The sequence below is a fragment of the Peromyscus leucopus genome, chromosome X (genome assembly GCF_004664715.2).
Source record: "Peromyscus leucopus breed LL Stock chromosome X, UCI_PerLeu_2.1, whole genome shotgun sequence".
NCBI lineage: Eukaryota > Metazoa > Chordata > Mammalia > Rodentia > Cricetidae > Peromyscus > Peromyscus leucopus.
In genome coordinates this window covers 28,293,727-28,320,194 of record NC_051083.1, presented here as the reverse complement: position 1 = coordinate 28,320,194, position 26,468 = coordinate 28,293,727, and the positions used below count along the sequence as shown (strand labels likewise).

Here is a 26,468-nt window from a genome sequence, read left to right as displayed (position 1 = left end):
GACCTAAGAGAGACAGGAGCTGAGGATAGGCCGAGGTGATCCTAGAAAGCTGCCCTTTGTCTTTTGAGAAGGTGTGTCATGTAGCAGAGGCTGGCCTCAACCTTGTTATGTAATCAAGAATGACCTTGAATTTCTGACCCTCCTGCCACCACCTCCCAAGTGCTGCTGTTACAGGAATGCACACTCCAACCACTAATTCTGTGACTCATGGGTCCTAGGGTGGGATAGGGAGGTCCAAAGAACCCGTGAGATTAGCTAGGGACTCCTCAGCTCCGCTGACTCATCCACACCTGTACGTCCCATTTGTGGGGCATAGCCTAGGGTTACTCTGTGCTACTTCCGCTGTAGATCAACAGTCTTGGCATGTGGGACTTAACACCACACTCTTCTTACCTTGCCACTAAGTTCTGTATCTCTCTCCTTCTACTGCTGGGATGAGCAGGAGTGGCATTTTGCAAACTGTGGAAAGGAAGGCATAGCTGTAGAAGGATATTTATAAGTGGAACCTCACTTCTTAGGTGCGCTGTCTTCCTATCCTTACCATGCCAGCCATTCCCCGGATGTTCTAAGACAGTGGTTCTCAGCCTTCCTAATGTTGGGGCCCTTTAATACAGTTCCTCAGGTTGTGGTGACCGCTAACCATAAAATTATTTTGTTATTTCATAACTGCAATTTTGCTCCTGTTGTGAATCATCATGTAAATATTTTTGAAGATTGAGGTTTGCCAAAGGGGTCACACCCCACAGGTTGAGAACTGCTGCTCTAAGACTACTGTGCTATACAAACTGTAAAAACAGAAAAATGTAGATGACTTACTTAAAGGAGTGGCTCACAGCCAGAAGCAATCCTGTGCCACAGGGAACATTGGACATGATTTCTATCTCTTAGGAATGAGGGGCAACATGAGACACCAGGTATGTTTCTAAATACCCTACAATGCATCGGACAGCCCCCACACATTACACAGCCCCAAATGCCAATGGTCTCAAGTGTGAGAATACAGCACTTAACAGGTCATCATAGGTGACCTTTTAAACGTTCCCATAAACTGAAGTTTAAACCGGAGCGCAAGAAAATGCTAGATGAGACCTGATCAAATTGTAGATTCCCACCAGGTGGCACTACAAGACAAGTAATAATCCAACCTCCCCCATCATTTCCAACTCCTCTCACCCTTTTTCTCCCTGTGGAGAAGGACCAGTTTCTTAAACAGAATTCTCACCTTTTGTTTTATTCACAGTAATTTTCCCTTTATTCATAAGCAAAAGTATCACATGCCATCCATACATTTATGTTGCTGTCTGTGGACAGCATTAATTTCTGCACTAAGGATTGAAAGGGTTGGGTTCTCACATTTTAGGTGCTCACTGTTAAACACCACCAATGTTTTTATGCAACTAATTTAAAATAAACAACAACTAAAATTCAGCCAAGAAGAGAGCCACCTCAATCAGAGATGGAGGGTGAGAAAATCTGCTAGCATCTTGACTTCATTTTCAGCTAACTTTTTGTGGGCACCTTGACCACCTGAAAGACAGAAAATTCCAAACGTGCTTTGTCTTTATGATGGATGAGTTGTGATATTCGAACCACTACTGAGCAGTGTTGTGGGCAAGTCCTAAAACAATAAGTCTCAACTGAGGGTGACTTTGCCCCCAGGAGACATTTGGCAATATGTTGGGACACTTTTTTTTTAGTTGTCACTTGTGAGGGATGGTACTAGCATGTAGCAGGTAGAGGACAGATATGCTGCTAGATATCTTACACAGGGCAGTCCTCAGAACACAGAATAATTCAGTCTCAAATGTGACTAGTGCTGAGAAATTGTATCTGGTAGGAAGGGGTATGCAAAGGGGTTTCCCTTTCCCCTTCCCACTGAACATAAAAAAAGGGTGCCATGGTAAGTCAAATCGGACTAAGCTCTCAGAGTCAGGAAGGCAAGATGGATGAAGCTAAAAGACAGGTAGAGGATGAATTTCTCATCCCATGGAGTTGCCACATTATTCTGGACTCTTCACACTCACTGTTATGAGAGTGAAACCTACTTCTTATCAATTGAACCACTCATCTGGATCTCTGCAACAAAAGCCATGACCCAGCTAAGACTCCTAGCAATAGTCAAGAGGGTGCCTGAACTGGCCTTCTCCTGTAGTCAAATTGGTGAATACCCTAACTGTCATCATAGAGCCTCCATCCAGTAACTGATGGAAGCAGATGCAGAGATTCACAGCCAAGCACTGGGACGAGCTCTGGGAGTTCAGTTGAAGACAAAGAAGAGGGTGTGGTGATATTGTGTTCCCCAATATACTGTGCATCCTAATAAACTTATGTGGGGTCAGAGAACAGAACAGCCACTAGATAGACATAGAGGCCAGAAAATGGTGGCACACACGCCTTTAATCCTAGCATTCTGGAGTCAGATATCTGTCTGGATCTCTGTGAGTTCTAAGCCACACTGGAAACAGCCAGGCATGGTGACACATGCTTTTAATCCCAGGAAGTGATGGGAGAAGCAGAAAGGTATATAAGGCGTGAGGATCAGGAACTAGGCTGGTTAAGCTTTTAGGCTTTTGAGCAGCAGTTCAGCTGAGATCCACTTGGATGAGGACTCAGAGGCTTCTAGTTTGAGGAAACAGGATCAGCTGAGGAATTGGCAAGGTGAGGTCGGCTGTGGCTGGTTCTGTTTCTCTGATCTTTCAGCGTTCACCCAATATCTGGCCCTGGGTTTGTTTTCATTAATAAGACCTTTTAATATTCGTGCTACAAAGGGAGCTCAAGATCATCATGACGAGGAAACCCACAGAGACAACTGAACTGAGCTCTTGGGGGCTCATGGACTCTGGACTAACAGCTAGGGAGCCACTGCATGCAAATGACAGTTGTGTAGCTTGGTCTGTTTGTGGGGAACCTAACAGTGGGATCAGGACCCGGCACATGAGCTGGCATTTTGAAGCTTTTCCCCATGCTGGGATGCTTTGCCCAGCCTTGACACAGAGGGGAGGAGCTTGGTCCTGCCTCAACTTGATATGCCATGCTTTGTTGACTCTCATGGGAGGCCTGCCCCTTTCTGAACAGAGGAGAAGTGGATGTGGGGAGGGTAGACAGGAGGTGGGGGTAAGGAACAAGAAGAGAGGAGGGAGAGGAAACTGTGGTTATATAAAATAAATGAAAAAAAATTAATAAAAAGAAAAAGAAAAAAGCCAAAGTAAAAGTAATATAACAATATAGTGTACACATACATACTGGGGTGTGTGTGTGTATGTGTGTAGATATCACAGTATTTCAGGATATTTGAAACAAATTTACTCTAAGTCCCACCTTGTTCTGCCTTTCGTAAGAGTACCCTAGCTCTTTCTCATTATATTACCCTCTTTTCTTTCCTTCTTTTCTTCCCTGAGGCTCCAACTGACTTGCCTGCTTCAGGATATACCTGACTTTTCCCAGAAGATGCTCACACTCCTACAAATACACACATCACAGCCCTTTCTACCCATAGATAAGTCATTTCTTGCCTAAATCAAACTGCGTGCATGTGAATGCATGCACCGTCCCTTTCTGCAACATATTTTTCATATAATTTACTACAATATGCCAGCTATGGTAGTGAACACTTTCCCACCTGGAAAATAGAAGCAAGAAAGTGAGGAATTCCAGTTCACCCTCGGCTACACAGTGAGTTCTATCCCAGGCTACATAGTCTCTTTCTAAAACAAACAACAACAAAAAGGAAACATAATTGCTCTGTCATTTACTGCTCTCTACCCAACCAACTGTCAATTTTAGGAAGTAAAAAAACTGTCTTGTTCACCAGTGTACACTGAGTAGATAAAATACTACTCTCCGTTAAAATAACTATTTATGCCACATATACAATTTCATGTTCTACTGGACACATTAATAAAGTAAAAATGTAAAGATGAAATTAATCTTACTCTTATTTAAGGTAAATTCTCCTTCCCTAGGGCAAGGATTTTTTCCCTGGAACAGAGCTTCATGTGGCTGGCCTCAGATTCACTGTGCAGCCAAAGACAACCTTTTCTCCATCTCCAGAATTCTGGGATTACAGGTGTGTCACCATGGTAAATTTTAAGCTGCACTAGGGGTATAATCCAGTGCATCAGGCATGCTAGGCAAACATTCTGTCAATTGACCTATACAACTGCCTGGTAGAAAAGATTGCTTAAAAGTTGAGATAGTTAAGCCAGACTTGGTGATACATGCCTTTAATCCCAGCACAGAAGGGGCAGGTGAATCTCTTGTGAGTTCAAGCCAGCCTGGGCTACATGGTGAGTTTCAAGCCAATTAAAAGTGAGATTGTGTCAACAACAACTAGATACTTTACATTCTTGTTTTCAATATTAACTCTTAAAAATATACTATGGAATTTACTTCAGCACATCAAAAAACGCTCACATTTTAATATCTCAAAGTCACATGTGCCTAGACGCTATAAGACAATGCAGACACATAGCACACAGTAGGCAGTTGGTATATATTTGTTAAATATTCTTTAATTCTACTTTGATTCGTCCATATTACAAGAATAACAAGGTAATACTGTCTCATTATTGACACTGCCTAATTGTCTTGGCCTTTTGTTTGGCGTTTAAACTGTCCCCAGTTTTCACTTTTTGGAATAACCATGTAATAAGCATCTGATCCAAATCCAGTTTTCATAGGAAAAAAAATTCCCACAAGATATGGCACATTTTGCCAAATAATTCCACTCAGACTTCTAGTAGTTTATATCTGTTATTAAGGCATCTCCTGCGACTCTAGCAGGGCGTGTACTGCGGATGGTTATGACAGAACTGTCGGTACTTTTTTTGTCTGAGGTAGTGCACCGTCTATCAGGCTAGGTACAAGTTAAGGTTGAAAAATAGCAGACTGAGGCAGTTAAATACACAGGGCTCAGATCTGAGTGAATCTATATTTTCAAAGCAGTAGCATTTCCCACCCTCCATTTTAGTTAAGTAGGAAGAAAGTGAACGCTAAAGAAAACAGAACAAAAATGGGAGCCAACGGTCCCGCTTCGGCTCTGGCTGAGCCCTGGAACCCAATAGGCACTCAGTTCTCGGCCGGGACCGCCCTCTAACCGCCTTCGCCACTCCCGGACAGGCGAATTTCCTTCCCGCGCCGCCTTCCGGCTCTCAGTAGCCCCGGACGCGAGGTGACGTCAGCGGCCAAGGCGGGACTTCCGTCCTCCTGGACCCGAACCGGAAGCGCGTTCCTAGTTGTCCAGGCAACACCTCCCTCCCTCTTTGTGTCTCCTCTCCCCCCCCCCCTTACCCCCCCTTCGCCGAGAACTGGGCCCGTGGTTGCCCACCGCCTGAGATCTTCAAGCTGCATGCCCACGAGGTGACTTCGGGGACTGATGGGTTGCTTTTGGGGAGTAAGGGAGTAGCCTGGAGGCCCCAGCCTGGAGTACTGTCTTGGCGGTGATGTTGAGGCTCTAATTACCGTCATCCGGCGGCACGAGGTGGTTGGAGAGACCCATGAGAGTTCCAAACTCTAACGTATTGTTTAAAGAAGCCTGGTTCTAATTTATGCTCTCAACCCCATCGTGCTTCCTAATCCTTGGATGCCTGCTAAGAATTCTGATGCTCAAGCCCCCACCTCAGACAATTTCCAATGCAAATCTTTAGAAGTGAGGCACAAGCATGGGAACTTTTTTTAAGTTGTGATTCAAATGTGTAATTCCAATGTGCTGTAAATCATCGTTTTGCAGTCCATAGGTGAATTTGATTTTGCCTATCCAACCCTAGCTTGGGACACATCCTTGGAAGGATGTCTAAGATATTGGCTCATTTAAAAAAAATTTTTTTTCTTTCATCTCCCTTGCAGCTTTGAGCTCTGTAGGTCAGGGCTCTCAGTGGAAATTACCTAACAGGGAAGTTCACAGTGAAGTGTATAATCCCCTCTGCTGACTGCTGCACTGGGAAAGTATACAAACTAAAGTTGCAGAGAGATATTTTCATTCTAAAACGATTTTACCGCTGGCAGAGAAATATTTTGTGTTTTTTAAAATCCAACGTTTAAGGAGAAGTTGAGATAAGGCGGACTGCAGGAAATTAAACATTGCTGAAGTATAGCTAGATAAGAGAGTTCACAATCACAATACAGAACATTCAGAATTACTTCTTTACATAGGAAATCCACTGATAAAGCACTTGGACAGTGAATGCAAATTATAACTGTTTGATTATGGCCAGATAAATTGAAAATATATTAATGTATTTAAATGTACTGCTGAGAACATTTGGAGCTTTTTACTGTTTAAGTTACTGCACCCTTAATAATTTGGGGGAGCAGAGGTAGGAGAGAATATTATCAGGATACAACAGACAATTTCAACAATTCCAGTAGCCTCCAAAGGCAGGAGATAATACGTGTTATTCTCTCTGTTGGAAGAAAAATGAGATGGCCAGGTGGTGGTGCACACACCTTTAATCCCAGCACTCAGGAGGCAGAGGCAGGTGGATCTCTGTGAGTTCGAGGCCAGCCTGGTCTATAGAGTGAGATCCAGGACAGGCACCAAAACTACACAGAGAAACCCTGTCTGGAAAAATTTTTTAAAAAAAAAGGAAAGAAAAATGGGAACTCTAAAAGGAATAAATTGTAGGATCCATTCCTCCAAATAAGTGCCCAGAGCAAGTACAGTATTCAGAAAAAGAAATTAGCATGGAATTTTTAGGAATATGTTTCTTTCTATAGAAAGAAATTTGAAATAAGTCTGTGGAAATCTAAAAGTGGCTTTAACTGCTTAAACTAAAGATTTTTCACTGCTGTCCCAATTGTTTGGAGTGTGTGCTCTATTGGGCCCCCATTCTTTCATGGTCACACTAGGCTATGTTGTATGAAAGACACATGCTTGAAATGGAACAAACGCCATCTGTTTTTTTTTTTTTTTTTTCTGAACTGGATTCTCATTGCCGATCGCTGTTGTCCCCATTTTCTGTTCTCCCGTTGCCTGTGATGTTCCTGACTCAGTACCCTGCTCTTTCATGGCCTCGTAGTTCATTTCTGATTGACACTTGCCACATAAGGGTTCAGTGGACTTGCAAATAAAACCATTCACAAGTGTTTACCACCCTTGCTGGGAAATTAAACAATGCCTTTCTGTGGGTGGAATGTGATTTGTATGAGGGGAGAGGGGCAAGAGTTGTTAACTCTCTCCTTTTGGTCTTCTTCCCCACTCCCGACGTTTTCCTTGTGACAACACTTACTGCCGCGCCCAGACAAATGTAAACCTGGGCTTGAGAGAGTGAAAAAGAATTAAATAGTACTTGTCTCCCTCCATCTTCAGCTTTTTTTTTTTTGTTTTTTGGAGACAGGGTTTCTCTGTGTAGCTTTGCGCCTTTCCTGGAACTCGCTTTGGAGACCAGGCTGGCCTCGAACTCACAGAGATCCGCCTGCCTCTGCCTCCCGAGTGCTGGGATTAAAGGCGTGCGCCACCACCGCCCGGCCATCTTCAGCTTTAAAGGGGGCTGTTACAGATGGAAACATAGTAAGATGTGTGCCTGTTGCCGGGCGGTGGTGGCGCACGCCTTTAATCCCAGCACTTGGGAGGCAGAGGCAGGCGGATCTCTGTGAGTTCGAGGCCAGCCTGGGCTACCAAGTGAGTTCCAGGAAAGGCGCAAAGCTAAACAGAGAAACCCTGTCTCGAAAAAAACCAAAAAAAAAAAAAAAAAAAAAAAAAAAAAAAAAAGATGTGTGCCTGTAAGCAGGCCCTGTGTCCAGCTAAAGATGGAGTTTGGGGGGCTGGCAAGGTGGCTCAGTGAGTAAAGGCACTTATCACCAAACCTGACACATGCACACAATCAACAAATGTTCTTGTTTTTAAAATGGAGCTTGCAGTTATGCCATCTTTAGTGTCTAAATGACAGAGTAGGGACCATACAAAGCCGTGGGAAGAAATCCATGAGGTGTCAAACCTGATGTGCTCAGCCAGCTACCACAGCCAGCTAGGGGTGGCATGGAGACACCCAGAGTAGGAGGCAGGCTGCAAACTGTCAGAAGTCGGCATGTTATTATTTTTCCTCATTGAGCTAACTGTTGGTATTTGTGCGATTGAAAGGCATCTCTGATGGGGTTCGCATTATATGTTCATTCAAGCAGAGTTCTTAGAATCACATGGGACTTAACTTCCGTTACTCGGGGCACCTTCATTTGCTTTGTTTTAGTCTCCAGCATACTCCTTCTTTGTGGCAGTGTGTTCTGAGGGTCTTAATTACATCCCCAAACTATCAGTCTGGCTCGGAGCCAAATTGGTGGGAGCCTCAATAGGAAAGTGTTGGTCCTCCAGGTTGTACCCACACAGACTAATCCAATAACTGATTTTGACTATCTTCCTTTGCAAAAGTGAAAGCAGATGAGCTTGCACGGATTTAATTTTCAAAATTGTATGAAAAGAAGAAAAGGCAGAAAGAAAATTCCTGTTCTAGATAGAATACACCATTATAGTTTGGAGGGACTTTGTGGTCTTCACTCTCTGGTTGTCATCCTATATTTATAAGAAATATATTCCAGAAGAAAGGAAGTCTGTAAATATGCAATAAAAAGAATACATACTTTCAACAGAGTTTTCACTATAGGTGCTTTCAACAAAGCAATTTATAAGTGGAGTTTTTTAGTAATTTAATGGAAATAGTCACATTTTATCTGTGGAAAAATGACAAAGCTTTTAACTGTTGTTCTTCATTTATAGTTATGCATTTAAAATTATATCGTTCAGAGCAAGCAAAGACTGCAGAACAAATGGGTTACTTGGGTGGATTTGTTTGTTTGTCTTTGTTTTTTTCCTTTTTTCTTTTTCTTTATTCTTTTTGCATTAGAAAGGCTGTATGGGAAAATATACCATTCAAGACTGGGAGGCTCTGTCTTGTCTGTAGGCCTCAGCAGTGTTTAGTGAATGACCTCAATGCTGGTGTGGTTTTTTTCCTCCCTTCTTTGGTGGTTGAGGACAATGAATGGTCTCTGTATTCCCCAAAGCTCAGCTGGGTGGTGACCATGATGCCATTGTGTTGGCTGTGGAGGGCTGCCCAGTTTGCAGAGCTGTGGATCCGGCCTTCCCTGACATTGCCAATCCCTTTTCTCTCAGTTCTACCAGCCCTTCAGAAGGAAACTTGTTCCGTCCCTGGAGGCTTGTTCCAGAAGGGAGTAGGAGAATTGGGGCAGGGGGGCGGGAGTGGGGGGCGTGAAAGGTAAAATGGAAGACTTTAAGACCCGCTGCGGGGCCCCTCCCCTCCCGCACACTCGCTTTTCTTGAGATGAGAATGCTGCTGTAATGCCTGGCCATGTTGCAGAGTTGGCTTTGCCAGGGATGCCACGTTATTATTCTTAAATTCTTAACCAGCTTTAAAAATGTTAGCAGACTCATTTGGAGAGGAGGTGTTTTTAGGAGTACATGCCCATTTGCAAGAAGACTGTGTCTGTCTACTCAAAACCCTGCCATACCTGCTTCTTCCTGTTGCTGTCTAGCATTGGCAAGTTAGCAGTCTACGTCAGAAATCATGGGCCTCCCCATGCTTTCTACTGTTGATTGATACTATTTCACTGGTCTCTTTTGTTATCGCTTTTTAGAAAAGATTTATTTATTTTTGTTTTACATGTATGGGTGTTTGGACCGCATGTATGTAAGTGCACTACACCCAAGGAAGCCAGAAGACACATGGGATTCCCCTGGAGCTGGAGTTACAGATGGTTGTGAGCTCCTATGTGGGTTCTGGGAATCGAACCCATTCTCTGCAAGAGCAGCAAGTGCTCTTAACTCCTGAGCCATCTCTGTAGCCCTTGTTGGTGCTTTTAATTAAGTCTTTCAATATCTATGAAGAATTTTAATAAATGTTCCGATTTCCTTACTTATTCATGGAAACATTTTTCTTCTTTTGCCCCAAATAGTAGGAATCACTTAGCAAGATTAGAGTTGATGCTAATTTCTTTCTTGTTTCTGCTAGTCTTATGTAGAGCCTAATAATTTGTAAAATATATAAGAATTACATGATTCCTCCATTGACTTCCAAATAGAAAGTGAAGAACATTTGGAATGCTCAATATAGTAGGGGTAGAACATAATATTATCATATTAACCTAAAACTGTAGTCAACAGGATGCTAGGAACTGATTTTAATGTTTTAAAAATGTGGGAGGGGGCTTGTTTTGTTGGATTTTTTTTTAAGCAAAGATGAACGTTATGTAAAAATGATTATATGTGACCCACAACCCTAAAATATTTCCTGCACCTTTACTGAAAATGCTAGCATAAAATATGAAGAGTGATACTAGAAATACTGAGCTAATAATTATATAAAGCTCAGTGCAAATTGCTATTCCTTCAGCGTGTTTCTCTGTGCTTTATCTTATTTGAGTTTTTTTGTTTTTTGTTTTTTTTTGTTTTGTTTTGTTTTTGTTTTTTAAAGACAGGGTTTCTCTGTGTAGTTTTGGTGCCTGTCCTGGATCTCGCTTTGTAGACCAGTCTGGTCTTGAACTCATGGAGATCCACCTGCCTCTGCCTCCTGAGTACTGGGATTAAAGGCATGCACCACCACCGCCTGGCCTTATTTGAGTTTGAAAGATTAATTTGTAAATGCAAATCTTCAAACTCTTCAGAATTATTCATTTGAATATCTTTAGGATCTTGGGGATCCTAACATTAAAAGAATATGGTTTGGGAATTCAGGAAGTAAAAGTATCAAAGCCTAGGGTGATGTCAACATTTCTGATATCCAGCCCCACTGACACTACTCTGAAGGATGGCAGCAATTTGATTTTAATTATTCCAGTGGCCAAAATGAATTGAATTCCTCTTCTACTTGGTATTCAAAACCAAACAAAATTGCTTTTGAAGTTCCTATGGTCCATCATTGACATAAATGGTCTCTTTCCTTTATGGCCTAAGTCTTCAAAGTGTCTGGTAGCTGGACCTGGTCTAGAACTCTGTAGAGTGCTTGCTTAGCTTGCACAGGGACCATGGCTCTCCCCTCAGCATGAATGACAGAATTTGATTAGTTATCTTAGGTTATCTTCTAGGTGGTGAGACACCAGGCTCAACATGAACCATTTCTGGTTGGGAACTCAATTTCTTTAGTGAGCAAAGATGGTTTTCCTGGCGTCTGGCTTGCAGAAATGCTTAGAGTGAGCATAGTATCACTACAACCCTGCTACCTAATTATTTGTTGAACCCAAATCATAAGCAACCTCTGTGCAAACTAGAACCCGTTTGAAGCCCCTTTTAATCATAGCCATTGGCATTTTAGCTGCTGGGAAAATGTCACTAATTACCCTTAAACCTCTTCTACCTAAACATCTAGCTGTAGCAGAAGAGCCTCAGCTGTCTCATAGATTTTCAGAATGTGCTAGTACCTTTAAGGCCAGATTGGATCTTCCCAATTACAAGTCAAAACAAGATTTGACCTATAATAAATGTTCATTCACAATGGGGTTTATATTACGTTTGAGATTATCAGACTTGACCCGCTTCTGTCATTTGTAAGGCATGGAATGAAGTCTAGATCCCAAGCAGTTTGCTTTGTTTTACTTTTTTTTTTTTTTTTTTTTGGACACCTATATAGCTCAGGCTGGTCTGGAGCTTGCTAATGTAGCCAATTCTGGCCTCAAACTTTCTATTCTGCTTCAGACTCATGAGAACTGGGATCACAGGCATGTACTACCTCGCCACACCCAACTAAGAGATGCAAAGCTCTTTATTTCCAGATGACACATGCTGACTCTTGGACTTTTCGTATTTAATTCCTATGCTCTTTGTTAACCTAGAAAACAGATTTGATTAAGACACTCGTTCACTAGAGTTCACGTCGATGTCATTGTGGGCTGCCGGAACTGAAAGCTCTTCAGGCTTCATTGATGGAAATATGAAACCTGGCTTTAGTGAATTAGCCACACTTACAGGCTTCCTTGCAGTTGAGCACTTAGGTGTGCACTGATTTCTACCATAATTGCATTTGCATTTTATTTTGTTGGATGGTAACATACCCAATTACGGACTATTTTCTATTTCCTCCGTAGCCCATAAAGAGCATTAGCTGCTAACTGTGTTTCCAGGAAATGGACCCTATTTGAAACCTTTAAATTAGAGTTGAAAAGATCAATTCAGCTTACACCCTTACTGCATTTGATAACTTTCTCTCGGTTTCCATCCACTGCCTGTGTGCATATCCCTGAATGCAGGGAGGTATGTGTGTTTAAGAGAAGTCTGCAGAAGGTCATGGCGACCCTCTTAGCAATGCCCTACTTGAAAGCTTGTTACATTTCATTATGAATGATTCTCTCTAAGATAAATCTGAAAGCAAGGATAGACAATGTGACATCTTCGTTTTTTAACATACTCATGAAAAAATTTCACTGAAGTCACAAAATAGGTCAGCTTGATTTTGAATAGTTTGGGGCTTTTTTGGAGTCTTGTCTTCTAGTTAAGTAAGACAAATGGGGTTTCTTTGGGATCTGATTTCTAAAGGTTCTAAAAACTTAAGTATCACATAGTTTGTGTTTTTGTTTCATACGATCTTAAAGTTATGTACATTTTAAGATTTTTTTTTGTTTAATTGTTTATCTGTTTGTTTTGACACAATATCTCTGTAGTCCAGACTGACCTTGACCTCATGATAATCCTCCTGCCTCAGCCTCCCAAGTTTTGGAATTACAGGCATGTACCACCATGCCTGATGCAACTATTTTAGAAGTACTTTCTGGTGTTGCCAGACATTTTAGAAACTCTAACCAAGGAGAGGAAATTAACTTTTAATTTATAATTTGTGTGTGTGTGTGTGTGTGTGTGTGTGTGTGTGTGTGGTGTGTGGTGTGGTGTGTACAGGCCAAGGTCAGAGGACAACTTGTGGAAATCTTTGTCCACTATGAGTTCCAGGTCATCAGTCTTGTGTGGTAAGCACGTCTACCTGCTGAGCGGTCCCAACCGCCCGAACCTTTATTTTAAATGGCTTGTAAAAGATGTGCAGGTGGAGCTGAGACCTCACTTTTTAGATAGGTCATTCAATGGATGAGTGAGTGGACATAAGCACACCGGTGGCTAGGTAGTAGGAAAAGGAACAGTACTGCAGGGCAGAGCTCTTGGGCAGAAGCTGTTAGATCAGGCCATGCCTCGGGAGCCTCCTGCAAGGAAGCAGGATGATTAGGGAAAGAATATCCTATGAAACCAAAACCAAAGTGGAGGCTGGAGAATCCTCTTGTTTGAAGAGGCTCCTACAAGTCCCAAACTTAAGGCAAGACCTAACAGAGGCTTCCAGTCAGTCAGAAAGATAGTCTCTTCTCATGCCTCAAGATTGGGCTGGCAAGATGGCCCCATGGGTCAAGGTGCCTACATAGCACCACACTTGACAACCTGAGTCAATCCTGGAGCCCACAGGAAAAAAGAGAACTGACTCATTCACATGTGACTTGCGCACACACACGTGCCATGGCACACACAGCACACCCACATACATAATGAATAAGAAATAAGTCCCAGCACTTGGGAGGCAAGAGGCACCATATCTCTGTGAGTTCAAGGCCAGCCTGGTCTACAGAGCAAGAGGTGCAAAGCTACACAGAGAAACCCTGTCTCAAAAAACCAAAAAAAAAAAGTGTTCAAAAGGAAAAAGAGAACCAAAGTTATTTTAAATAGACATTAGCCTGTGCTTAAAACTAGTAAAATAATATTGTAAGCTTGAAGCCCATGCTCCATACATTATTTGTATACACATACTAAATTATGTAGTTATTTTTATAGACTTTCCTTTCAGTAAACAAGTAGTTGAATACACGAGCAGGCATGGTCCTTTGACTCAGTTATACCTAAGGGGATTGCTCTTCCCCAGACCACGAGGTCACAAGCCAGATGACAGGTTCTTGTTGCATGAAGATCAGGCGTGATGCTGGTAAGGGGCAACCTCTTACGAGCTGTTCTGAAGACCATGAAGTAGCTGTGACTGTCTTATAGCAGTGCTGATGAAATGTTCATACTGTGTTTGTCTTTCAGGGCCCACTTGGACTTTGGCTGTCAGAGATAGCAGCAATGGTAAGGTTACCTAGTTTTCTTAGGAATTTGGTAAAGTTAGTCTTTTTTGACCTCTGGGATGGGGACAAAGCTCCGTGGTAGAGCACTTGCCCAGCATGCACAGCATCCTATGTTTAACTCCTAGCAGTCCTTGATGGGCCCGTTTTACAGTGCTGAGCCAAGGAAAAGGAGTCCGAGTATCACAGATCCAAACACTCAGAGTCCAAAAGTGTATGTACTCCAACATAACACACTACCTATTTCAGATTTTGAGGTAGTGCAGATTGTGGATTTCCAGTGAAATATATATATATATATGCAGACATTCCAACCGCCACTGAGATCTGAAACACTTCTGGCCCCAGCATTTCAGATAAGGGACACTCAGCCTGTCTATCAGACAACTAAAAATTAAAGCACCATCTTCTACGTCTTAGATATATGTCTCAGACATCGAGGAGTGGAGTAAGCCAGAAGATTAGTAGGAAACAAGAAAAGGAACCAGAGGCTAGTGTGATCATTAGAATTGGCAGGCCATTTCTAACTTGGAGCTAGTGCAGATAGCCAAAATGACAGATGTCAGGAACTTTTTCTTGTCTTACAAAAAAACAAAAACAAGCAGTAAAGTAGAAATAGGACTAGTTGGGAAGAACAGCATTAGGAGTGGGGGGGGGTGAAAGAGGGTAATGGGGTGAATACGATCAAAATACATTATGTACAAGTATGAAGTTGTTGTCCTTGAAACTGTTATTACATATACTAATAAAAACTTAAAATGAACTCTTACTCGAAATATTGTGAATCATATGAAAGCATTTTTAAAGAAAACATTATTTGTCTCTGTCCTCAATGTCATGGTTTCTTTTCCTATTGTTATGATAAAATACTCAGATAAAAGCAACTTAAGGGAGAAAAAAAATAATTTTGGCCCCCAGTTCAGAGATCCAATTCATCATGGCAGTAATGTTGCATATACAGTCAGGAGCATGGGGTGATGAATGCATGCTTCTGTTCCATTTATACAGTCTAGAATCCTTGCCAGGAAATGGTGCCACCTACTGGACAGGTCTTCCTGACTCAATTAACATAATCAAGATAATCCCCCCCCCAGGAGAATCTAAAGCTACCTCTCGATCGATTCTAGATCCTATGACGTTGTCAACATTAACCATCATATCATATAAGCCTCCATAACCTTCAGCTATAGTCCTGTGGGTAACTTAGGAAAAATATTACATTTGCTCCCTGGCGTGGGTACAAACCTATTTTACACTCTTTCTTTCTTTCTTCCTTCCTTTCTTTCTTTCTTTCTTTCTTTCTTTCTTTCTTTCTTTCTTTCTTTCTTTCTTTCTTTCTTTCTTTCTTTCTTTCTCCCTCCCTCCCTCCCTCCCTCCCTCCCTTCCTTCCTTCCTTTCCTTTCTCTCTCTCTCTCTCTCTCTCTCTCTCTCTCTCTCTCTCTCTCTCTCTTTCTTTCTTTCTTTCTTTAACTTAGTAGCATCCTCATGGAAAGTAGGTATTCGGTAGATTAGTGCAGTGGTTTGAATGAGCACTGTTCCCTCTAGGCTGATGAACACTTGATCCCCGGTTTGGTGACACTGTTTGGGAAGGTTATCAGAGAGTGGAGCCTTGCTGGAGAAAGTACATCACTTGGAGGGGGCTTTGAGAATGTATAGCCTTGTCCCACTTCCAGTTCACTCTCTCCTTCAAGTTTATGGTTGAAGATGTGATCTCTCAGCTTTCTGCTCAGGCTCCTGTGTCAGCTGCTTGCTGCCATACCTCCCAGCTGCAGCGCAAATTCTAATTGGTCTTAAGAATAAAAACCGGAGTCAGATAGCAGCGTGAAAACTGAAAAATCAGAGAGGCAAAACAGCCAGCCAGTGGAAAGACTTCTTACCTCTAACGAAATCCTCAGACTGAAGGGAGCCAAGCTCCTCTGCACCCCTGCCTCATCACTTCCTGTTTTCTCCTCCCAGCCCTGGGATTAAAGGCATGTATCTCCCAAGTACTGGGATCAAAGGCATGAGATCCCAAGTGCTGAGATTAAAGGTGTGTGCCGCCGCCACTGCCTGGCCTCTATTGGCTAGCTCCCACAGTGATCTCCAAACAAGCTGTATTTGTTAGAGCACAAACAAAACACCCGGCCATAATGGACTCTCACCCTTTGAAAGTGCAAACCCCTCTTTAACACTTTCTTCTATAAACTGTTCTTGCTTCTGTATTTTTATCATGGTAACAGAAAAGTAACTGATAACACTCAGTAAATAGCTGTTGGTTAGTTGCTTAAACATTTGAAGATTCTCTAAAGGATGAACCATGTCTGTCTTATATGTCCATTTGAAGTCTGTCTTATATGTCTGTCCATTCCATAGACATCAAAATGGAGAGCTACTGCATCTTGGTATTCTCACCCAGTATATGCAAGATACTGGCGACATTATCATCATGCAATGTTTTGGATGCGAAGCCACCAGAATGCCTACAGAAAGTCCCGGGATTCCCATTTCGTGTCCCCGTGGTTCTCCCCTCATGGAGTTCTTCCATGGAACTCTCTTGCTTATGAGGCTAGGCATCCGTGGAATGTTCAAGGCCAGCACATGGCCTGGCAGGAGCCTCCCTACAGTGTTTCACATCTCCAAAGCTCTGGGCAGCCTCTGTGTGATAGCAGTAGAACCCAGGCCTCCACAAGAGAAGATGAAGACGAAGAGATGGAGTCCGATTCAGATAACGAAGTAGAATGCGACTTGAGCAATATGGAAATCACCGAGGAGCTCCGCCAGTACTTTGCAGAGACCGAGAGGCACCGAGAAGAGCGGCGTAAGTTTCAGGCCTGTTACCTTGTACTCTTTCCACTGCCCTGACATTTGCATGTGCTTTCTTCTCTAACACATCAAGTTATTTTAGAACTTTTCATTTAGGTCCAGTGAATAATCTAAATCTAGTCCTGAGCCCAGAAAAACTATGCTGATGTTGTACCTCAGTTATATTGGTCCTCAGAGTTTTTATATAGGACTGTTCATTTGAGTTCCTAATAATACCTCTGCCATTTTTTGTTGAGCATTAGATACTGAACCAGATAGAACGTGTATGTGTGTATGTGTGCATGCCCTCTCTAATCCATGCAGCAGTCCCTCAAGGCATGGAACTCATTTCACAAATGAGAAAAGTGAGGCTTAAGGAGGTTAATTACACAGCTACTCATTTACTGTTAGGATTTAACTCTTCCAGACTGCACTCTACCATGCATCTTTCCCTCGGCCATGCTTCTCCTTGACACTGCTAGGTTTCCCAAATACTGTACTATGAATCTGAACCCTTTTCTGGGCCGCAGCTCAGAGCTGGTCCTATATGTGGAGTCAGTGTGAACCTACAGAGAATAACAAAATGCCTCGCACGTACAGCTTTCCTGTTTGGTCCATACTACAGGTTAGAGCATTGCAATACAGACATTTCTTTCCTATTAAAACCAGTATTCAGTCTCAATACACCTTTCAGTAGGGTCTCATTGTGTATTTTATGCAGAATTTTCATTTGGTTGGTTGATTGGTTGGGTTTTTAAAACAGAGTCTTCCTTTATGGCCCAGGCTAACCTAGAACTTATGATCCTCCTGCTTCAGCCTCCTGAATCCTGGGAGTAAAGATATGCACCACTGAGGCCAGCTCCTTGCGCAGAATTTTCTAATAAACAGAAACCTAGAAGCTTCAAAGTAGGAAAGTTTCATTTCCATTTTAAAATATCTGTGCCCTCTTAACAATAGATTAGCATTTATTGATCCCCAGCGGATGAGGAACTGAGCAGCAGACTTTGGATGAAGTATTATTTCCTTTAGTGAGTCTTCACTAAACCATTTGTTCTGTTGTTTTTACCAGTTTTCTTCTGATTAAACTGTTGATTTCTTTGATGCATATTAGAAAATATATCCAGGGGCTAGATTAATGACTCAGCAGTTAAGAGCACTGACTGTTCTTCCAGAGGACCCAGGTTCCATTCCCAGCACCCACATGGCAGCTCACCACCACCTGTAACTCCAGTTCTAGGGGATCCAATGCCTTTTTCTCACCTTCAGGGACACAAGACATGAACATGGTGCCCAAACGTATATGCAGGCAAAACACTCATGCATATTCAGTTAAAAAATAATAATTAAAAAACAACGTGCATCCAAACAACTGTATGAAAACAATACTTTGTGTTTTACACAAAGTACATTTTTTGTTATGTTTATTTATTTATGGGGGGACTACAGGTCAGAGGACATACTTGCCGGAGTTGGTTCTCTCCTTCCACCGTATGGGTCACAGGAATTGAACTCGTCATTGGTCTTGATGATAAGTGCCCTTACCCACCAACCCATTTCATGAGGCCCATAGAGTACATTTCTTTCCTTGATCCCCAGAAATAAATTTTAGCTTTTCTCAAAATTCATAGAAAATGGTCATTAGTCTAATTTAAGACATATACCACAAATGAAGAGGTAAGGTGTTGGAGCATGTTCACATGTACTTGTAACACTGTGAGTTACAGCATGTGTTACAGAACATAGGATTTTGTAAAATATTACTGCCAAAGAAAGGCATATCTGGATTTTGTTTTGTTTTTGGAGACAGGCTTTCTCGGGGTAGCCTCAGCTGTCCTGGAACTCACTCTGTAGACCAGGCTGGCCTTGAACTCATAGAGATCCACCTGCCTCTACCTCCCGAGTGCTGGAATTAAGGGCACAGAGTACAACTACCCTGCTGCATATCTGAATTTTTAAAACTTAACATTTCAGAAGTAGTCAGCCACCGTGAGTTAGACAGCCCATGTCATCAGTGAGTTGTTACATACAATTGTTCAGCCTGGACTACCACATGTTCTTGTCTGTGTCGTCTACCCTTCCCAGTGATTTACATCGTTAAATGACAAAAACGCAAAACATGAAGTAGGATAAGGAACCCCAGAGGGGTTTATGGAGATGACTCACCTGATAAAGTGCTTGTCTCACAAGTGGAAAGACCAAGGATCGTGTCCTGGTACTGACACAAAAACTGGCCAGCCATGGCATCTACCTGTAACCCCAGTACTTGGGAGGCAGAGATTTGATCCCCAGGGCAAGTTGACTTTTTAAAGTGGCCTTCCAGGCAGCTCCAGGTTCATTGAAAAGACCCTGCCTCAATAAAAAGAAAGTTTTTAAAGGTAGAGAGCAGTCAAGGGAGACCCCCGACACCGACCTCAGGCCTCTGCAGGCACTCGCACACACAAGTCCTGAAGGTACGGCTGTAGCTCGGTGCTAAGGTAATTGCCTAGCATGTGCATCCCCAGCAGAGCAAAAAGAAAAAACTCCTTTTGTGTGTTGGGAGCATCTATGCTTTCCACTATGTTATGTCATCCTTTCCTCTTAACATACTTCCTCCAAATATTACTTATGAGAAAATAGACACTTGCAACATTTTAAAGGTCAGCTGTAGTTTCAGTTATTAGGAAAAATGCGTTTAGCTTTCAGAAGGGGAAATTTTAGTCCATAAATGGCCATTAATTGAAACTGCATGATTATTTCCCTGATACTTAGAAGGAACATGAATGAAAGTTAGCATCCCCCATAGGAAAGAAAGCCCTCCAAAACAAATGTTGCCCCTGTGGTCTTGGTGCCAGTCAGGTCTTTATTAGATGTGATTCAAGGGTGATTGTTGGCTCAAAACAAGGACGTGTTCTCAGAGAACATGGTATTCTTAAATGAAGTTGAAATAAAATCATATTTCAAATGAACTGTATACAGCCCCCACACAGTTACTGTTACAAACAAGTGCTAGAGCCAGTGTCCATGCACTAGAAGGATGGCCGTTAACAGGTAGCTGTGGAGAAATGGAGCGTGCTCTGGACTTTGACCAGTACCATCTGTTGGGAATGAGAGAAAAGGTAAGTTCACTTGGTGCTTAGACTACTGTGGTATTTTTACTAAAGAGCCCAGGTGTGTTTGTGCATCTCATTGGAAACATTGGCTCCATTATGTTCTGTATAGCCCATTCAGAGGGTTTCCTCTGCTGTGTCCATAGGCAGTGCACTGAAAACCCACCACGTCCTCCCTGGGTCTAGAAAACCTAGAGCATATAGCAAGGCTTACAGTGCAGTGTTCCTGAGCTGTTTGGTTTAGGTAATGTGATTAAAGTATGAAATCACACTGACTGTGCACCATTCCACCGTCTGGATTCATCTCATCAGTACAGATGTTCAGAAGAAAAAAAAAAGCAGCTATCGAGATGATGGATGTGGAAGGTCAGAGAAAATGGAAGGGGCTGGGTAAATGCACTTTCCTTGTAAAAGCCGAAATGGTGATTGTCCACTAACGTCAGGGTTCCATTTAACGTGGAACAGTGGGCCCAGAACGAGGAGACCACTCAGGCGACTCTGCTTGGCAGGCACCTGTGTTTCGAGTCTGCTGCTGATGAGCCAGAAGGGCATTCTTAATGTATTCAAGTCTGTGCTGTCCCTTGGCAGTGCTGTCATCGTTAACTTTGGCACCATAGCAGAACATCTCATCGGAAAGACATGCTAATCTTAAAAAAATGAGGAGAAATAACATTCTTTAATACTCATTGTTGTAGCGCTTTGTCTCTCAAACTGTTCTGCCTTTGAGCTAATTATCTGTGGAATATTTAATGAGTATTTTCCTGCTGTGTAGAATTTCCCTCAAGTCCAAGGAGCTTCCTGTGGTTATTTTTTCCCATTATGGATTGTAATTCTACGTTAGTAATATCTCTTTTTTAAAATCATGTTTAATTAGGTGTGGGGAGGTGGGGAAGGTTCTAAGAGTGTTGGTACCATGCCTGTAGAGTCCCCTGCTGTGGGTACTGGGAACCAAACCTGGAACTTCTGCAAGAGCAGTCAGAACTCTTAACCACTGAGCCATCTCATATAGATGCATATAGATGCATAGACTTGAGGCAGAAACATATACCCTACACTTAGATGGAGTCCAGTGATATTTTTCCTTTAAAATATATTGTTGGTTGGAGATGGGGTATGTTTATTTTGACCCCACATGAAAAGGATTGTATTTGCTTTATAGGGTTGCTGTAGAAAATTACAGAAAATTTCATGGTGAAATGCTAGAGGTTTATCTTTTCAAATCCAAAATCAAGGTATCCTCAGGGCTGCCTTCCGATAAAGGCTCTAAAGCCTTGCTTCTGGCAGCTTCTGGTGTCTCCCAGCATCCCTTCACTGGGAGCAGTTTCACAGGCTCTGTCTGTACATGGCTTTCCCTGTGTGTCTCTGTGTCCTTTTCTGTCTCATGGAAGGTCACTCTCATTAGATTTAGGGTCTGCCCTAATCTCGTACAATCCCCCCATTATCTTTAACTGTCTGCAAAAACCCTCTTTCCAAGTAAGCTCCCATTTTGATGCTGCGGTGGTAAGGGAAGGCTGCGCAGCCTGCTTCAGCCCTGTGTTGAAGCGGGAATGGAACTCTGAGTGCTGTTTTGATTTGTAGTTAGTAAATTCCCTTGGCCAGATGCCCTTAAGTTAGTCAGGCTTTCCGTGGCTGTGACAAAATACCCGTCAACCAGGAAGGAGAGATTGATTTTGGCTCAGAGTTTCAGAAGTTTTATTCCAAGCTAATCGGGTGGAATCATGGCAGAGCATCAGGTGGAAGCAGAGAGAACATGCCTGTGCTGATGGGCTTCCTCCTGCAAAGCCTTTTATTGTCTCTGGGCCCCAGGCTTCTGAGTGTCACCACCCACATTCATGACAGGTCGTTCTTCCTTGGTTGATCGTCTAGAAAAATACTCCACACATGCAGAGGTGGGCTTTACTGTATCGTAGGTGTCCCTCAGTGAGGTCATGTTGTTAATCAAGACTCACGATTAGAACCCTAGGCGAAAACAGTGTTCAATAACATTGAGTGCTAGCGCTGTTTTCAATTTTAAGATGACCCAGCCTGTTAGCCATGCGAGACAACCATTCAGCTGTCTCCAGTGTGATGTTGATGTTACTCGGCTTCAGATGGATCATTCACTATCCAGTGGTCTTGACACTTGACAAAGAAAATAACCTTGACAAAGAAAATGTGGAGGGTTAAGGATCCTTTCTTTCCTTGGCAGAAAGGAAGAAAGCAATGACTAATGAACAGACTGATTAGAGGCCTTCAAGCCCCTTGTATCATCCAGTTCTTGGTTCTCTAAATCAGTGTATTCTAAAGCAGTGGTTTGCAACCTTCCATATGCTGTGGCTCTTGAACACAGTTCATGTTGTGCTGACCCCAACTGTAAAATTATCTTTGTTGCTACTTCATAACTGTAATTTTGCTACTGTTACGAATTGTAATCCAAGTATCTGTGCTTTACAATGGTCTTCGGTGACCTCTGTAAAAGGGTCTGGTGTCACAGGTTGAGAACCACTGTTTTATAGTATTTTCAGACACCAACTGATCATCAGTGCACAGCCTGTTGGTCAGAGAGTATTTAATTTCGAACTAAATTGTTGCGTCTATGATATGGCCCAGTTGCTCAAGTGCTTGCCCAAGCCTGCCCAAAGCCTGAAGATCTGTCCTCACAACTGTCTAAACCAGGCATGGTGGCCCTCTACTATAATCCCATACCTCCGAGGTGCAGACCATAAAATGAGAAGTTTGGCGTCACCTTGGCTACATAGCCAGCCTGGGCTAAGTGAAGATCCCAGTGCTTGTTAAACACTTTGTGTCTCCCCGGGCAATCTAAGGTTACTTCAGAGTTCTGCCAGAAGAACCAGAGGTGATTGATTCCAGGACTGCGGTGGGGATGAGCCCAAGGAAAAGACAGTCCCCGGCTATGCTTCCACCCGATCTCCCACATCAAAAACACAGCAATCGATAGCAATAAGAAACAGATGGAGAACTGTCTAGTGTTTTTCCTTGACTCAGGTTTTTGTTTGTTTGTTTCTTTGGGTTTTTTTTATTGTTCTTCCTTTAGAAGTAAGGTCAGAGGTGAAATGGCCATTTCCCCTGGCTAATTGGGGCCCAGTTCAGTCACCGTCAACCTCCTCTACCAGAACTCAGGTGTAAGGGTGTAGAGTGTACATATCTCTGAGGACTGAGCAGCAGAAATGCTGATGTTTTAAAGTTGGCAGAAAGAGCAGAGTTTTGAAGCAAATTCTTGGTGACCTCCAGTTCATTTGTGCATTAGGCCTCTTATGTGCATCTTCCAGTAAAGATCGATACACATCTCTTTTCTGCGGCTTCCCAGTCTTTGGCCTTATTATATATTACTTCCCCATGTGACAGTAAAATGTAGATGTTCTAAGACAACAGTGGCCAGATATGTGTGGACAAGCCATATCTATCTGCCTGTCTGTCTGTCTGCCTATCTATCTATCTATCTATCTACCTATCTACCTGTGTGTATGTCTGTGTGAGTGCCAAATGTGTGGGGGTGCTCTCAGAGCTCCAGACCCTTTGGAGCTCGAGTTACAGGTAAGTGTGAGCTGCTCCACTCGGGCACTCTATTGAAATGCGTATCCTCTGCAACAGCAGTGTGTGCTCCCCAGGGTCTCTTCACGCAGTTCTAGCTGTCCTGGACTCACGATGCAGACCAGTGTGGTCTGGAACGCCCAGCTGTCGCCCTGCTCCTGCCTCCGGGGTGCTAGCATTAAAGGCATGGGCCATCAGGCCTAGCTCTATCTATTCTTAATAATGGCTTCAGGTTTGTCGAACTCCTTCTCGCCAACTCCAAGGTGTTAGTGATAAAGAACTGGATTTACAAGGGTGACTGCGAGTAGCTGTATAAATGTCTTCCCTTCGCACTTGATTAGCTCACTGCTGTCTCCCCTTCCAGATACTAGCAGAGAATGGCCCAACAAGGGAAGAGTGATTTATCCCATTGTTTTATTCCCCTGCAGCCATCTTGGCTCCTTATCTTGAGGCATTGCTCTTGGTAACAATAGCAGCTACAGATAATGTGCTTTCTGCTATCCATTTCCCTCTTGACAGAGTCTGTTGCAAAATCGGTGGGAGCTGGCTCCATTTTACCCTCTGCAGCATCGCTCCGCTGACATCTTTATGTGGCTATTTACATAGGAATAAAAATGATACTGTTGGGACTCGATGTGGTTTAAACAAAAGTAGAAAGGGGGCACGCATTGAACAAATGCTCATTTGACAGGGATTTACTGAATGAGTAGACTTGCAGGTTTCACCTGGGCTGAGCTGTGAAATGACAAGTGATACTCCACACCTGGAAAAGCAGATTCTTGATGGAGCAGGAAGGCACTGAGCCAGATGCAGAGAGGCCAGCCCTCGTCCATACCTCATTTGTGGTAGTAAGAACTGCTTCTTGGGGGCTTGGGTAGACGCTCTGGGTAAAGCGCTTGTCATACAAGTGTGAGGATCAGAATTAGGACCTCAGCGCCCAAAGTTCCAGATGTGCGTAGCAGTCCACCTGTCATCCCAGCATTTGAGAAATGGAGCCAAGGTCTCAGGAGCAAGCTGGCTAAGCAGACTAGCTGCGTCAGTGAGCTCTGGGTTCAGATGACTGAGCCTGCCTCAATATATACTCAGTGGATAGTAACTGAGGAAGACTCCTAAACATCAACCTCTGGCCTCCAAGGTCACATGTGGGCAGGCACACCGCATGCATGTGCAAAAGGAGAGAAAGGAAGTGGGGCTGGCGAGACAGACAGCTCAGTGGAGAAAAGCACTTGCCACCGAGCCTGATAAGCGGGGTTTGATGCGCAGGACTCCCATGGTGGAGGAAGAGAGCCGACTCCCGAGAGCCGTCCTCCGACCTCTACACATGGCACAGCGTAGGCACACCCCAGATCCGTGTAACCTTTAGAGATGTGCTTCTTGAAACACTGGACTTGGAAGGACAACTTTCCCCCTCATGGGGGAGCATTACATGAAAGTAAACAAGGACTGCCGTTCGTGGCCCAGCAGATGACAAGAGAAAGCCACGTGTTTTCATTTTTTTCTCGTGTATTTTCAAGGTCTGCTGCAGAGGATTGGCAGATTGGAATGATGGCTTTCTTGGTGGCATTTTGCCGTTTCTGTCAGTAGCTAGTGGCCCCTGAGGAAGTGAACAGTGAGCTTTGTGACTACTAATAGATAATGGGAATCTGTAGGCCATGCCTCAGGATCTGAAGACTACCTCAGCTGCCCAACAGGGTCCACATTTACCATTGGGAAGGGCAACAGAAAGACCTTAGGGGCGACGGGCGGCACGTGAGTTGTAGTGAGTGGCATGTGAGTTGTAGTAGCAGTGGTGAGAGCATTCATCAGACCCTCTCCCTCCTGCATGTGCATACATTTTATGGTCACGGTCTTATCCATTCCCAGGGCGACAACAGCAATTAGACACAGAGCGCCTGGAAAACTATGTGAATGCCGACCACGGCCTGTACTACAACCACCACCGGTCCGCGGAGCCCCCATCCGAGAAGCCTGGGGAGCGGCGCCAAGCGGAGATGAAGCACCTGTATGGGGACAGTGCCCCCAAGATCCTGGCCATGGAGGCTGCTGTGCAGCTGAGCTTTGACAAGTGCTGTGACAAAAAGCAGCCAAAATACTGGCCTGTCATTCCCCTCAAGTTCTGAGTCCCGGGCACAGGGACCCTAGGGAATGCCTCCAGAACCCTCTTACTTTTGGATGTGTTCTCTTCATCTCTCCTGGGCGTTTTTCAGAGAAAGAGGCCCATACACTGACACAGTGGATACAGTCTGTCAGCCACTTGGAATTCTGTCAGCAGGAGGTGTACTGTTGCTAACACAAGGAATGCCATGAAGCGATAATCATGTATATTGTACCGGCTCTTGATTGGCTCTCCAATAGTTCATTGAAATTCTTGCCTAGAGATACTGTCTAGTGGTTTGCATTTGTAATTTCCTTCTTTAAATCTTCCTGGATATCACAAAAGCCTTAAGGCACATGTCATCTTTTTTTTTGAGACTAGTCCTCATATAGCCCAAGCTGGCCTCAAACTCTTAAATCCTCCTGCCTCCACCTCCCAACCGCTAGCTTACAGGTATGTGCCCCATTCTGGGCTCCGATCCACATATTCTCACTGTAACCTTTTGGTTCCCTCTGAAAAGGAGGCAAGTATACAGTAAGACAAATGCCACTTGTCACTCGGCTAGCTGTCAGCCTGCATGCTCTATAAAAGGCCTGAAAGTAAATACTTTGGGCCTGGCAGGCCATGTGGTCTGTCTCGTGACTGCCTAGCCCTACCTTTATAGCATAAAAATGGCCATGGATACTGAGTAAACAAGTGGATGTGACTCTATTCCAATAAAACTTTATTTGTAAAATACAGGCCATGGACTGGATTTGATCTACATCTGCTGCTCTAACACAGTGAGAATCACCCATCTGACATTATTGTTATCTTGTTTTCTGTCCAGAGCTTGGATGTCAAACAGAACTGGTAGCAAGGAACAGTCATTCCCAAAATCTGGTCACTCTTGTAGCCTCTTTGGTTGTCAAAATGCACAATTGAGCTCTTACTGCATATAGTAAGTACCA

The 26,468-nt window shown here is 43.4% G+C and overlaps 1 protein-coding gene across 1 annotated transcript; it reads left to right on the top strand.

Moving 5' to 3' along the window:
- The first annotated feature begins 5,211 nt into the window (after window positions 1–5,211).
- Window positions 5,212–26,256, top strand: Gemin8 (gem nuclear organelle associated protein 8). The gene is made up of 4 exons (XM_028883532.2): window positions 5,212–5,358; window positions 13,991–14,029; window positions 16,378–16,822; window positions 25,287–26,256. The coding sequence occupies exons 2-4, from the start codon at window positions 14,027–14,029 to the stop codon at window positions 25,541–25,543; spliced, it is 705 nt and encodes a 234-aa protein (XP_028739365.1). The 5' UTR covers window positions 5,212–5,358; window positions 13,991–14,026; the 3' UTR covers window positions 25,544–26,256.
- The last annotated feature ends 212 nt before the right edge of the window (window positions 26,257–26,468 follow it).